At 45.2% G+C, this 14,877-nt stretch overlaps 1 protein-coding gene across 3 annotated transcripts; it reads left to right on the top strand.

Moving 5' to 3' along the window:
* The first annotated feature begins 179 nt into the window (after positions 1-179).
* Positions 180-14,877, top strand: AMMECR1L (AMMECR1 like). 3 transcript variants are annotated; one of them, XR_011099236.1, is made up of 8 exons: positions 180-467; positions 1,807-2,251; positions 7,839-7,949; positions 8,426-8,540; positions 9,261-9,351; positions 9,674-9,898; positions 10,338-10,434; positions 11,551-11,576. XR_011099236.1 is itself a non-coding variant. In XM_068691649.1 (7 exons), exons 2-7 carry the CDS (start codon positions 1,845-1,847, stop codon positions 11,660-11,662), a joined length of 933 nt encoding a protein of 310 aa, XP_068547750.1. In that variant the 5' UTR covers positions 182-467; positions 1,807-1,844; the 3' UTR covers positions 11,663-14,877. The 3 variants fall into 3 exon arrangements, 2 of the variants coding, with proteins under 2 accessions (XP_068547750.1, XP_068547751.1); XM_068691649.1 differs by lacking the exon at positions 9,674-9,898 and having other exon boundaries at positions 182-467; positions 11,551-14,877; XM_068691650.1 differs by lacking the exons at positions 180-467; positions 9,674-9,898 and adding an exon at positions 669-876 and having other exon boundaries at positions 11,551-14,877.

The following is a 14,877-nucleotide window of genomic DNA, read 5'->3' as shown; positions in this document are numbered from 1 at the left end:
CTCCTCAGGGGCAGCCCAAGCCCCGCTCAGGGGGGGGATCCCGCTCCCCCCTCCCCGCGCGGCGCGTGGCACCGCCCTCCCGCTGCGCGCCAATAGCAGAGCGGCGGCTCCGTCACGTGCCGCGCTCCCCGCCCGCCGCCCTTGGTCCCGTCAGCAGGCGCGGCGGGCCCCCCGCCCGCCTCTATGGTTCCGCGCGGGGGAACGAGCGCCCCCGCTGCCCGCGGCGGGGCCGACGGGAGGCGGGCGGACTATGCCCATTCCCGCGGCCGGGCGGGCGGCAGGAGGCGGCCGGGCTCGCTCCGGACCTGCCCTCGGCCCCGCGCCCCGCTCCCCTCGCTGCCGGCCCGCGGCCCCGCCGGGCACGCGGCGCCCTGAGGCGGCGGCGGGGCGGCGGCTGGGCTGAGGCGGCCCTCGGGAGGAGGAGGAGGAGGAGGAGGAGGAGGAAGGCGGCCGGGCGGGGGCAGGAGGTGGGCGAGCGGCGGGGCCGGGGCGCTGAGGGGGCCGCGGGGAGGCAGCGGGCGCGGAGCGGGGCCCAAGCGCCCCCCCCTCACCACCCCCTCCCCTTCCTCCTCCTCCTCCCCGGTTCCGGGCTGGGCCCCGCCGAGGCCGCGCGGCGCCGGGGCCCGGCCCCCGGGGGCAGCCCCGCAGCGGGCCCGGCGGGAGGGCGGCGCCGAGCCGGGGGGCGGCGGGAGGGGGCCGGGGGGGCTGCGGCCCTGCCCCGGGGCTGTGCTGGCGGCTCCGCGGCCCGCTGGGTGCCGGGGCCGAGGCGGGGGCCTGGTGCCGGCCGGCAGCCGGGGGCCGGCTCCGTGGCCGCGTTGGGAGCTGGCGGGGCCGGCAGCGGGGCGCTCCGGGTCCTACCCCCGCCTGCCCTCGCAGGTTGGTGTGAGCACCAGCCCCCCCCCCCCCCCCGCATCCTCCCAGCCCTTTTTGTGAGGGATGGAGGAGCGCTCTCCGCTTTGCAGGCAGAACGCGGCGCTGCTTTGTTTTATTCACGTGTCTGCTCCCTGCTGGCACCGCTTCCCTGCTTCCCAGCCCTGCTTGGTCCTCAGCCCTCCCTCTCCCGCATACCTGGGCAGCGCTCCTCTGGGCACTGGCACTTTACTGGAAGAGGAATTAAGTGTAGGTTCTGCTCCTGGGCAGTGCCCAGCTGTTCACAAAGCCCTGCTCCAATGCTCGGAGCTCACCTTTGGGTTTTGCTTGGGCCACATCTACAGCGAGGGCAGCCCCCCTGAGAGACCAAGCCCAAAGGCGCAGTCCTGAGCTGCTCTTACCCTTCTGCTGGGAACGAGGAGGGGAGATGCGGTGGCAATGGTTCAGTGGTTTTTGTCGTTGGTGCAGCTGTCAGGCTAGAGGGATCAAGTGCTCTCAGGAAGTATTGAATGGGATATATCTATAGGCCGTATCTATAGTCCAGATTATTTTTTCTTCATTTTTTTCCACAGTTCCGTTTCCTTTACGGGAATGCCGGTTGTGGTTTGTGTTGTTGGTGGGCTCTGTCTGTTTGATGAGGTGCCTGTTTTCAAAGTGTTCAGTAAGCTGTGCTGGTAACTTTAAAGCATGATTTGAGGCTGTGTATGCACTCCTTCAATTTATGTGTAAAAGCACACATTTTGCTCACTGGATTGATTTGTGTTCTGTCTTAGAGGCATGTTGCAAAAAAGCTGTGTATTGCAAAGGCTTTCTTCCTCTTTTATTGCAACAAACCCAGCAACTTAGCAGAAGCAAGGAAGTAGCTGCTGTTTTTGCACCTGTAACTGTTCTGTGTATTGTTTTTGTTCGTTTTGTTTGTTTCCTCCTCCTTGCCAGGGTTCTGCAGTGCTCCAGGAAGCAAGTTTTGAAGCAGGATGGGAAAAAGACGCTGTGTTCCTCCACTTGAGCCCAAGCTGGCAGCTGGCTGTTGTGGGGTAAAGAAGCCCAAGTTGTCTGGGAGTGGAACGCACAGTCATGGGAATCAGGCCACGACGGTACCAGGCTCCAGTTCAGGTCCTCTTCAGAACCACCAGCATACAGACGCAAACAATGGAAGGGAGAACGTATCTGACTTGACTTTGGGCCCAGGAAATTCCCCAATTACTCGAATGAATCCCACTTCAGGAGCTCTGAGCCCACTTACTCGGCCCAATGGAACTGCCAACAGCACCAAGAACCTGGTGGTGACAGCGGAGATGTGCTGCTACTGCTTTGATGTACTCTACTGTCATCTCTACGGTTTCCCTCAGCCACGACTTCCTCGATTTACCAATGACCCCTAGTGAGTAAATCCATCTCTGGGGGAAAGCAGAGAAACCAGCACCCAGAGCTCTGCTTTGGTTCAGGGCAGCGGTGGGGGGAAGAAGGGTTTCCATGGGGGAACAGGAGAACTGGCAGGGAGTTTTCCTGTAGAAGAAGGGAAGGGAAGGGGAGGAGGAAGGGGAAGTTCTATTGCTTGGTCTACCAGAAACAAAAAGGATAGCTGTGAGTGCATGAAAGAGTAAAATCGCTCCGTTACATTTGTTGGAGATGATTGGAGCTCTGAAGAGCAGTGTTCAAGTGAGAACACCACTCTACAGAAGGAGAGCTAAGCAAATGTGTTACGAAGTGTGGTGCTTCTTCAGCTTGTGGCCTAATGTGTTGCGTGAGACAGTCCGTGCTTTTGTCAGGGAGTGCAAACCTGCTTCGTGGTAATACTCTGCAGAAGTTGGCTCTCTGCTTTGCAACGGACTCCTCGCTCTGCAAGTAATTAACTGCACCTGCCTTCTGTAAAAGTGTGCTAGAAAAACAGACAAGAAACTGAAATCAGGCAGTTCTCAGAAAACAACAGACCAAAACGATTGATTTGAAGAGGGTTCTGCCTCTTAAGCTGGGCACTGGTGGTAACGGGACAGGGGAAGAGACGTTCTGCTGCTAGCAAAGCAGGAAGGGGGGCAAGTAAGAAGTTGAAGCAAGTTCCTGGCTGATCCTGAAACAACAGCTGAGCTAGTGAGAATTGGGCAAGGACGCCCCAGGGTGTTGGGTTGCCCAAGTTAATGGATTTACCAGGGAAGGGAACCAAACACTTGCAAGGAGTTGAAGTGAAAATGTGACTGTTTTGGAGATGGTGCTAGCTAGACTGTGCGGGGAGAAACAGAGAGCTGACTTTCAAGGACAATACCGAGATGAAGAAAGGAGGTGTGTACGAAAAGAAGTGAGGAGCAGGATGTATGAAAATGTTACCTGGTATCTTGCTGACTGAGATTTAGGCAGCCAATGTCTGTCTGAAAGTTGAATGTGTAAGTGTGAAAATGTTAACGTTGTTAAAATGTGTGGTGGGAGGATTGCATGGGGAAGATCAATGACAGACAGACCTTCTGATGCTCCTCTAGGGACCACCTCCAGAACAACACATAAAGTACAAAGTTGTTTCCCTCTTTAATTTAAATTCATGACTTTTAAATGGATGCAAAGGAGTAATGGCTTAAGAAGGTCAAGGACTTTTTCCTTGTGTTGATCGTTTCCCCACCTTGCTGGCTGTCAGCAGTCGGATGTAGGCTGTGTATCGGTTATTATCCTGGCAGGATTATGGATTCATGTTCTGAATGCTGCTGCGGGCTAAGCTGTTTAACGTTGTAAATACAAGTGAATGGAGACATGCTCTGGACTGGAACACAGAATAGTTCCGGGGGCTCCCTAGGCTGAAATATTTCTACCGATGCTTTTCAGGCCTAAACTAATTATGCTCCTTTTAGGAAATAATGCATTAGTTTATTATGTGGTTGCTTGAAATGTAAAGATTTTTTGTTGTTGTTCTTTAGTCAGTAATAGAGATTATTCTTATATGGCTTCATTATTTTGGCGTCAAATCAAACGTCTAGCAGGATTTTGTTGCACTTCCTGTTGACTAGTTTCTAGAAAGGCCTAATTTCAGGAACGTTGGTTGGTTGAATTGCGTGTCCAACTTTGAAAAGTTAAAAACTGTTTGGGCATTTCTGTGCTGATAATTTTTTAAAAAAAAAGTAATAATTCCAAAGCGAGACCAGCTCCTCCTTTTTCTTCCCCATCTGGTCAAACGCCTGCCTGAATTTTGTTGTGTTTTGGCATCCGTGCTGTTGGTCATAGCACGTAGCTGCTTGTACCCCAGGGAAAGGCGTGGGTTTGCTCTCAGGTAGAGCAGCGCATGGGGATGATTTGTCACGCTTGAGCTGGTAAGGTAATGAACTTCAAGCCAAATGTTACTCTCATGTGTGAGAGTAAGCAAAGTGAAAATACATAGATAATTTGTACTGTTGTCCTTTGTGGCATTATAAATGTCGATGTAAGAGATGCTTGAACAAAATAGATATATACCAGAAGCCTCTCAGGAGGGACAGAGACAGATGCTGGAAGGAACAGAAAGATTCCCAGGCTTCTGACCTAATTCTCAGATAGCTTATTTTTTTCAGTTGTTGTTAAACCCTAAAGATAGTAGTAGTGATGGCCAGGATCCTGCATAAACAGCGTGATAATGTAAAGGCTACAGGGCTATGGCTTGAAAACCACCCTGAATTCCAGTTACCAGCTTGAGAGGATGTGCACGTGGACAGCAGTCTTGACGATCATTGTGGAGCTGATAGCATTGTGCCTGCAGAGCGGAGGGCCTCACGCGTGTCTTAACCACGAGGTTCACAAATCAGTATAGAAGTGCTAAGATTCTGAGTTACCCCTAAATTAACTTGGTAATTGAAGAAAACAGTACCTTTGCTATTCACATTACTGAAAAAATGACAATATTGAACCTGAGTGACATGCAGGTATTGAACTGGTTACTTCTGCTGTTTTAGTACAGCAGTCTGCTGGGTTTATTCAGTAGTAGTAGTTTAACTGATACTAAAACTATACCGTGCAAGCTTCTAATTGCCATGCAAGACAACAAACACCCTATACAATCTGTACCGTAACTTTTTTCCCCTAGTATAAGCGAATGCTGGTATGATCAAATCATGTTTTGCTGCTTTAAATGCCCCTTGCAGTTGCAGCTGGAGAAACTAGCTTTTAGTTGCTGGGGCTCGCCTATGCTCAGCCGTGCAAGCTCTGAGCAGACCCAGGGAGGATGTTGTGGCTGCAGGGAAATGGTTGCCATCAGCTCACCAGGATATGACTGCAGAGTATTGGGAAGTGGTCTTGGGTGAATGTGGGCAAAAGATTATCGTGACTTGTCTTAAAGCATAAGGGAAATGCACTTTTCTGGGAGGGTCTATGGAACAATTGCCCTATTGTCAGCTGGACTTGTAATTTGCTAAGTGAATTTATTCCTGAGATAAAGCAGCAACATCTCTTCTATGGTGAAAAACTTTAATAGGGAATTTTTATGTACTTGTATGAAATCTTACACCTTTTTTATGCCTCAGTTGTTATGACCACTTTCAAAAATGTTACAAATGAGATCTTTTAAAATATGACAGCCTTCTGAATGCAATTATCCTGTCCTTTCTGGTAATATCTCTTCTATTATAGATGCAGGAAGCTGTGTCACAGCTCAGTGGAAACTTTTTTTTTTTTGTAAGGGGAAAGAGGTGAATTGGAAATGTGAACCTGTAAGATGAATCCAAGAAGAGAAGGAACTTACCTAGATTTGTATTCTATCAGTAGGGCTTTTCATTTTCTCCCTTCCCTTTTCTATATGGGCAAAGTAATGGTTCCAAAACTTTAATTAGATTAAGCTATTTTTTCACTGAGCTTGTGACAGTAAAGCTTCTCAGAAATCTCCTTTGTACGTTTAGTATCTTTTTTTGGTAAGCTTTCCAATGTGTTTTCATACGCTCTGTTTCTGTTTTCTCCTTCAACATATGGTAGCTAGATGAGAATGTAAAGGGATGATATCCTGAAAGCGCCTCGAAGTGGTGTTGGAAAACTAGGACAGTAAATCCTCTGTCTTGGTCAAGGAGCTGTAAGGTGTCTGATAGTTGCTGAAGAATGTTTCTGCTTCCTCTGTGGGCAAAGCACTGCACAATTACCACTGGCAGACTGGTCGCTATTTTGGGTGGCACTGCTGCCATTGGTCACAGCTGGTAACTAGATCCTGAGCGCTGGATTTATGCGGTGATCCAGTCTTGTAATTCCTGTGTAGGTCTGGGGAACATCACTGGGCACTGCTTTGTCACTGCAATGCCGATGATGTTCTGATTACGTAGGCATAAGAAGCTCTGCTGCCTGTGTTTGAGGAACCGTCCGTTCTCTGTGCTGATGTTGCTGTCTGAACAGAACCTCTTGGTGTTGTTGTTAATGTTTACTGCAAAAATGCATTGCTTACACGGGCTTCAGGAATTTGAGGACAGTGATTGCCTATGCTCTGATGTAGAATCAGTCCTGTCTTCACTTTTTAGAACTTTCGCCACTATTTAATTTCAGAACATGACTTTCTTAACACTGTGTGTTTTCTATCTCCTAAATATTATTATTTATCTATATTATTTATTTATATTATTATTTATATTATATTTTATATATTTTATATTATATATTATATTATATATATATTATTATATTATATATATCATATTATATTATATATATTATTATATATATATTATATATATATTATTTTATATTATATATTATATATTTATATATTTTATATTTTATTTATATTATTATTTATATTATTATTATTATAAATTAAATATTATTATTTATCTATATTATTTATCTCCTAAAGTTCCATAGAAATCCCCAGACTGATGTTTGCTGTCACTAATGACCAACTTTCTCATTTATGTCTGGGTTCGAAGTGACGGCTTCTTCCATTCAGTACTCTGTAATCCAAAAAAGGAAGATCAATTACCCTGTTTTTATAATTAGATCAGCATCAGCAGTTGCCTTGCACAATTTTCCAGATGTGCAGACATTTTTTGTGGAGCTGCAGCCACCATTGTCTTTTCTTTACTGTTTTTCTCCACAGCTGTTTGCAATTTCACTCACTTCTTTAAAAATGAACTTTTTGCCCTTAATATTTGCTATCTTCTTCATCTGGTTATCTCTCCACAGAGCTCTTTTGAATACTGTTTTTCTGAGCCTCGTGTTTTCTTGGGACTTAATTGTGACTTTTGGCTTAAAAGACTGAAATCAGCCTGCTGAATTTGAGAATCTAGTGTTATGCCTGTAAATTTATGGTAGATCAGGAAATGCCAATCTGTGTGATGTTTACGTAGGAAGGGTATAGTGATTTGGATGTGTGCTCAACAGGAGAGAATCTGTGGAAATGTAAATCAAATGTAGGGTAAGCAGAAGGAGATGTGAACATAAGCTGAGTACTAGGGGTGGACCCAGAAGTTGGATCCTCATGGAAATAACAGGGTAAAAAAACAGGCTTGCTTTTTATACATTTAGAAGAAGAAGGAAAAAAAAAAAAAAACCTAACTCTTCTACAAACCGCCTATTATTCAGGTTTGCAATAATGCTTAGGGGGGTCTTTCAGGTTCCAAAGTACTATAAATAAGGAATCTCTTTTGGCTGTATTATTTTCAGTTGTCATATAAGCTATTGGACGCTGCTGAGTGAGGTCATGATTCACGGAGGTGATGAGTAGGGTCAGATAACTGTATTACTCATCAGAAAGCAGTGCAGACTGGCAAGGAGGGTGCTGCTGGAGACATTGCAGAGTACTGGTGGAGAGAAGGAAGTATGCTGAGAAGGTGTGAGGAGGAATGTTGTTTATTACCATTTGGGAGTGTGTGTTTTTTTATTATTGTTAGATGGCAGGTGCAAAGACGTGCCTGTTGGGTTTTACCAGAGAGAAGGAGAGAAAGCAAGTGTGTGCATACGTGCTCTCTTAGACCTTATTGGTCTCTCCTTAACCAAGAAATATCTCTAGAGACTACAGCATTTTTCTTTTTTTGCCTTTTCAGTCCACTCTTTGTGACGTGGAAGACGGGGCGAGACAAGCGGCTTCGTGGCTGCATCGGGACCTTTTCAGCCATGAATCTTCACTCAGGACTCAGGGAATACACATTAACCAGGTAACTGTATTGAAAATTAAATAAATCTGAACTTACTTTAATTTGCTAAGGATCTGTAAGGGTTCAAGGTTAAGATACTTTATTGGACTGGCATAGTTAAATGTAATATGCTTCACGGTAAGATAAACACGGGAATTGTGTGACAGGGTGAGGCAACATGATGGGATTTAGCAGAACATATTTGTGATGAGTGAATTTGATGTTTTAAAGCTAATGCTGGGTTTGTCTTGCGTCCTAGCAGTGTTGACATCTTATTTAGCACGTAACTTCTCTCCAGCCGCAGTAAGTGGAGGGCAGTGTCAGGAAGCCTGTACAAATGTTTGCATGTTACAATTCACTAGATCAGGAGTAGATGGAAATCACTTTCTCTGCAGTAGCAAATATAATCAAGGAGGCATAATCAACTAGGGAATAACTGAGCATTTGACAGTTTCATCGGGCACTTGTCTCAGGCAATGTATCTTCTCTTCCCCTAGTGCACTTAAGGACAGCCGATTTCCACCCCTGACCCGCGAGGAGCTGCCCAAACTCTTCTGCTCTGTCTCCCTCCTCACTAACTTTGAGGATGCCAGTGACTACCTGGACTGGGAGGTGAGAACAGGTGCATTTGGAACTCTGCATCACTCGTTCCGTTTGGGTTCGGGTTAGTACATAGTGATGTGTCTCCTTCGTTACCAGGGGGTATGGGTAGTCAAGCTGGGAACAGCAAAAATGGGGCTGGGAAACAAGAAGGGAGGAAGGTGATGGGCTAACAGTATGGTTTTGGCTGAGGGGGGATCTTGTCAATGAGACAAGAAAGTGTTCAATGGATTTGGTCCAATAGGAGATAGGTTTAGATGTGTATATGTAAACCTGTGTAAATCCTGGGAAGTGTTTTGACACTGTAAATACAAACTGGGAGTAAAAAGTAGTTAAGACTACAGATAATTTTAGGATGTTGTACAGAGAGGCATACTTAGTTCAAGGAAGGTTTAGTAGACTTTGTGGTTGGGCTAAGTTAGGCGTGACTCTCGTTTAGGGATCCTTGTCCGGCTGGACCAGCATAAGAGATGGAAAATGTCAGACTTTGAAGAAGACATATGTCAGGAGAAGTGGCAGGGAGACTCTGGGAAAGGTGGCAGAGGTTCCTTTATGCTGCTGCTTGTGAGACCTGTCTGGCCAGGACAGAGCGGGGAAGAGAATGTCTTTCATCCAGGTGAAAGGCAAACTGGCCAGTGACAGAGAAGTACACAGTGTTGCAGGAATGACAAATCAATCATGAACGTAGTCATAGCAAACGCCTCTTATTCGGCTGTTCATTTCCATCTATAGGTTGGGATCCATGGGATCAGAATAGAGTTCATCAATGAGAAAGGTGTCAAACGCACAGCCACATATTTACCTGAGGTTGCTAAGGAACAAGGTGGGTTTGAGATGACAGCTAACCACATCAGTATGTTGTGTCACAGAATTGGGTAACATAAATCTGTGGATTTTGGGTTTGGATTGTAATGCTTTCCTCATAGTAGTGCCATGGATCCACCAGACTTAATCTGGATAACTGACACCTGATACAGCTGCTGTTGGGTCTTCATCTGGCCTGTCTCATTCCACATCTATGCCCAGCTGTATCATAGTGTAAAAAAATGTTTTAGGGCTTAAGAAATAGAGGATCTCAAACTATGGATCTTCCAGCTTCATTTAGCATTGCGTCTTTCCTCTTCTATGTTTCTCCCACCAACTAGGATAACTGCAGGCTGCACAGCACCAACAGGAGAGTCCCTTTCCTCCTCATTGTTGCTAAAGTAGCATCCTCCAGATGAGGGCAGGAAACAGGGCCCCTCTGGAGCACACTTCCCATTCAAATATAGTAGCGGTCACCATGGTAACTTCTCAAAATATTGCCTCCTTTCCTCCACCTAGCAGAGTGGAGTGGTCGCATCCTCCTGGCTCTGGGGCAAAAGACTAAGGTAGGAATTTTAACTCTGATCTCTCACATAGCAGTGCACTGTGCTATCACTAGAGCATCAGGCTGATCCCAATTTGTCTATGTAAAGCTAAGTATTACCTTATTTTGAGACTTAAAGAGCTAAAACTGAGTGGCACGTGATGAAACGGTTTGGGGTCCCTGCAATAACAGCAATGCACGGACCTTTGTAAGAAGAGAGGTCAAACAGAAAATGAAATTTCTGTTTTATAGACCACTGCAGTTTCAGTATGAGCTAAAAGGGGTTAGCATGTGCAGGCAGTGTGCATGCAAAAGGCCATTTTGTCCAGTTCAGCACTGGTATCTCTAAAGCTCAGTTTCCTGTATAGTTTGCTTCTCTAAAGGCCTTTTAATGCATCTCCTCTCCTCTTGAAACATCGTTTTTATGCTGAAAATCATCCCTTGCTTTTATTTTTCAATAGACTGGGATCAGATCCAGACCATAGACTCCTTACTCAGGAAAGGTGGCTTTAAGGCTCCCATTACCAATGATTTTAGGAAAACGATTAAGCTCACCAGGTAAGGTGATGTATTTGTTGTCTTATATTTTATAGTGTTCTGTGGGTAATTTAAGGTGTTTGTGCTTGGTGTGTGTCTTCGTGCTCCTGTCACGTGCTAGGCGTAGGCTGAAGGGCAAGCACATAAATTCCATGTGTTAGGCGGGTAACGTGTTCAGTCTGTGCAGGATCGAAGCGAGAAGTGTAACTGTCTTTTAATATAATCATCCACATGAAAGATCAAATGAAGCAGAACACTCAAAAGTTTAAATGGCTTATTTTTCTGTATGTTTAAAACGGACTTCCTTTTCTCAGTGTGCTGATCTGTGGATCGTGGTGACAGCTGTCTTAAAACCAAGCCATTCTCAAATATGGCTGCTTTTCAGAATTTGCTTTTCTATACCCCTTGCTATCCCATTGGTTTCGATTCTCTTTGTGTTAGTTTAAAAGAAACACCCTGATTTATCAGGTTGTTCCCTGCCTCTAGAGAAAGGTTTTCATTAAAATCAGGTGTAATACAGACTTAGTGCAATTCACTTTGAAGTTACCTCTTGCGTAGTATGCTTATAAGCACCTCTGGGAATCTCTGGTCTCTCAGAAGGGACTTCACATTTTGTGAATTCTGATTCGGTAACATGGTCTAAGTCACACGTATGCTATAACAAACCTCCTCTTATCCAACTCTCTGTCATCTGCTTTCACCAGCCTTTCAAGTATGAAGATCTCCTGAAAAGCAAATAGTACTTAAATACTGGTTATTTAGTCTCTGAAATGTTGAGTTTTCAGCTTCCAGCAAGCTCATGTCCTTTTTTTTTTTTTCCTCCCCGTTCCACAGGAAGTAGATAAAAAGAATACAAATTAATCAGTTGTTTCCCATATGCCACTTCAGGAGTCCTCTTAATTATGGTTGCCTTGAATAGGGCTCAACTTTTGGGACACCAAAGCTAAATCAAGCTTAAAAGTTTACTTACCCAAACTCTCACATGAGGCGATGGCAAACGAAGTACCTTTTGAAGTCAGTGGGGGCCTCTTTGCCATTGTGAGCTGTGATCCAGAAGCTGATGTAGGATCAATGGCTTTTGCCGAGCCCAAACTGCGCGGTCTGCTCACGGTTCGTGTTCTGCTGCTGTGTCCGCAGGTACCGCAGTGAGAAGGTGACAATCAGTTACGCGGAATACATGGCCTCCCGTCAGCATTGTTTCCAGAACGGCACTCTTCATGCCCCCCCCCTCTACAATCATTACTCCTGACACACGGCTGCATGACCAGTCCCACCCCCCAGTTGCTGCCAACGGCTACGACATCATTGGGGCGGATGCCTCCTCTTCCTGGTCCAGTTACTTCTATTACTGCACCATTTTATGATGCTAGCTTCCGTTGCCAAGTCTGCCTTCCAGCTGACCTGGGGGGAAGATGAGAGCATGACAGAACTTCTGGGGCCCAAGCCTTATCTCAGCCTTCCCTCCGCGTGGGGGTTCAGTTGGATCGGGGCTCCATGCCTATGAACTGTCGCGAGGTGCAGAAGACCTCTAGGAGTGAAAGTGCCACTTGAGACTGGTCTGTTCTTGTGCGTGACCGACACTCCAGAACCTCGAGCTGTTGGTTATGGAACCCCCCAGATCAAGTAGGAGCATTCCCCTGGCAGCCTGGGCAACGGAGTCCAACAAAACATTTTTTAGGTTCTTTTTAATTTTTTTAACCTCTGGTATCTGTTGTGTACCAAGAGCTGATTGCAGTCCCCACACATCATATGGGGAGGGTTGAACATCTGGATAGCACCCCATCCTCACGGACAGAAAACAGTTCAAGGTGTGAAAAACCTTTGGATGGTATTGCAGATGAATCCAATATTTAAATAAACCCTAGAAGGCTGTAATTCTCAGATTCCACCATAGGTTGAATTCTCTAGAACTCCTTTTGGTTAACCGTTTGCTGGGTTTTTAGACAGTGCTTTGTAATGTAGCCTGCTATGAAATAGAATGCTGTTAAGCCTCTAGGAGAGCAAAATGTGGTGCTGTGCATGCGAAGGACGAGGTACTAGAGTACACCCTGGACAGTCTTCTCTGTTACTACCAAGTTTTGTGTCGAAACGTTTGTAACAGAGCCTGATTGGATTAGGGATGGGGAGGGGATTGCAAGGAATTGACTGTAGTCATACGAGGGAGACAAGTGACTGAAATTTGTTTAATTTAAGAAAACAGTCTCGGGGACCTTCCTTTTGATAGGACAGCCACTTTCTCTAGTGTGACTTCTGATCGTGAGAATTGTCAGTGTTCTAGTTTATAGCAGGCCTGGGGAATAAAACTGTAGTTTTGTTGGTAAGCTACCTTATACAGCTTTTCCATTACCACATCAAAGCAACGAGTGAGGAGAACGTATACTGCCCGAACTGTATGGAACTCATATGCACTCTGTACTTCTCCTATCATTGAGGACTGCAAGAAGTACTGTAGGAGGAAGGTGTGTTATCCAGTTATTTCTGCAGCCTCTTTGAGGGACGTCCTCTCAATGAGGTCACTGGACTACAAAATATATTGTTTTCCAAATTCCTGGAGGGTTAGCAATGATGAGGAGAGAAGATACAAGTGCATAGCAGAGTAGTGGCTGTTTGGCTGCATATATCTTTAAAGTTTGCTTGTGTGTGGTAATGATGACTTTTTAAATTGGCTGGTTTTCCAAGCCTGAAATTCTCTCCTGGCGTGGCAGGGAATAGGGCTGGTAGAAAGCTCAGAACTGCATGCTGCTGGTCCTGGTCCTAGGGAAGCAAACAGGACGGTGCAGTTTTCCCTCGTGGTGGTTTCGTGTTCTCCTGCTGCTGGAGGAGAGACGTGAGGGAAAGGAGGGGGTCCTAATCTGGATAACTGTGCAATATCGACCCAGCTTTCCTCCTGTACTGGGTCATTCTTCTAAGTTGCCACTTTTCCCTTGTGATGTTGTTGAAAAGCAATCGAAGATTAAGGGATTGTTTCATGATTTCCTGCTGCTGAGAATAAATCGGTCTTGTTACAAACTTGAGTGGTTTGTAATTACTCTCCCAGGTGCCCTGCAGTGATGGGGGAGGGTGGGGTCAGCTCTGGACATACCATTCACCTTTCAGCTGTCAAACAGTATGATACATAGGGCTACACCCATTACTGTTCAAGTGTTCTATGTTAGAATTTAATTTCTAAAAGGTTTAAAAAGAGCAAAAAAAAATGGTGCTAAAACTTCACCCCTGAGCACGCTCAGTGAGACTGGTCATGCAGGCATTTAGTGCCGGGCTTCTCAACTATTGTTTCTTTTTCAACTGTTTGCCCTGTTCTGTGTCTTCAGCAGTGTATAGTGTTTTCCTGATTTAATTTTATTTGAATAGGGGATGACTAAGGGGTGGGGTGGGGAGGGTTAGCTGTCATTTTTAAAGAACAGAATTTTACGATTGAGTGACTTGGTTGGTTTGAGCTTGAAGCGGGCTAGATGGTTTGGGACTGAGGAAGCCTTATCCTCTCCCACTTCCATTTCCCTGCTCAGTCTGTTTAAATAAAATAAAAACACAAAAAAAACAAAAACACCTCTAAATATGTACTGTGTTCTTGTCTTGCTGCAGTGAGGAGAGAAGCTAGTAAATCAGAACCACTGGTCTGCTGCCTAAGAAACGGGCCCTCTCAGCTTTAGTTCCATAAGGGTCCAGCTCTAAAATCAGTCAAAAAAAAAAAAAAAAAGGTGTCGATAGTTAAATTAGATCACAAAAAATGTATGACAAGGACAGGTGGTCTCAGGAAATAATCCCATTTCTAGATCATTACATGGCAGCTATGCATAAGGATGAAAGAAGTGAACTAGAAACAAAATGTACTTTGGCCTCAAGATGGAGACCACAAAACCCAGCGATTTAATAATTTTTTTCTGGGGTTACTTTGCTGGGACAGCATGTTAGAAATACTCCTCAAAGCAATTGTCACCTGGTTTGATCTGGATTTATCTCATCCTTAGAAGCAAGTGCCTTTTGGTCTAGAAGGGCTTATTCTCATGATAACCACAGCTGAGAAATAATCTCACTGCAAGTATGAATTGTCTTTGTTTTACAGTAAATACAGAAGAATGTCTTTGATCACTGGAGTCTGTCAGTGTTGGAATGTTTCCACTGTGAGGTTCTTAATTTTTTTTTTATTATGTTCAACTGTCAATCTCAACTGAGATCACTTCAGTTTGGGAAGGTTTTATGGTCAAAGTATCACAATATCTACAATTTATAAGAAAAATCTGTAAGAAATCTAAAAGTTCATTTTAACCTTTGCACAGGATAATTTGTTTTCATAGTATACTAACAAACATCTGCAATCTTCACTGACTATTAGTGCTGTTTTCTGTTTGTATTTTGGAAACTACATGTTGTTTTGTTTTGGGTTATTTTTGGTTAATTTATTTCCTCAAAGCAGGAGACCTCTTTTGACCTTCAGTGCAGAGATGTCAGACCAATTATTTGTAT

Source organism: Anas acuta, chromosome 9 (genome assembly GCF_963932015.1).
Source record: "Anas acuta chromosome 9, bAnaAcu1.1, whole genome shotgun sequence".
In the NCBI taxonomy this organism is placed as follows: domain Eukaryota; kingdom Metazoa; phylum Chordata; class Aves; order Anseriformes; family Anatidae; genus Anas; species Anas acuta.
Note: the sequence above shows the minus strand (reverse complement) of the source record. Positions and strands in the feature narration are given on the sequence as shown.

Bases quoted from the DNA above. Each gene is read 5' to 3' on its own strand.
- AMMECR1L (XM_068691649.1), top strand. From the start codon at position 1,845: ATGGGAAAAAGACGCTGTGTTCCTCCACTTGAGCCCAAGCTGGCAGCT. The intron at 2,252-7,838 runs GTGAGTAAATCC...TTGCCTTTTCAG, and splicing joins CGATTTACCAATGACCCCTA to TCCACTCTTTGTGACGTGGA. The intron at 9,352-10,337 runs GTGGGTTTGAGA...ATTTTTCAATAG, and splicing joins TGAGGTTGCTAAGGAACAAG to ACTGGGATCAGATCCAGACC.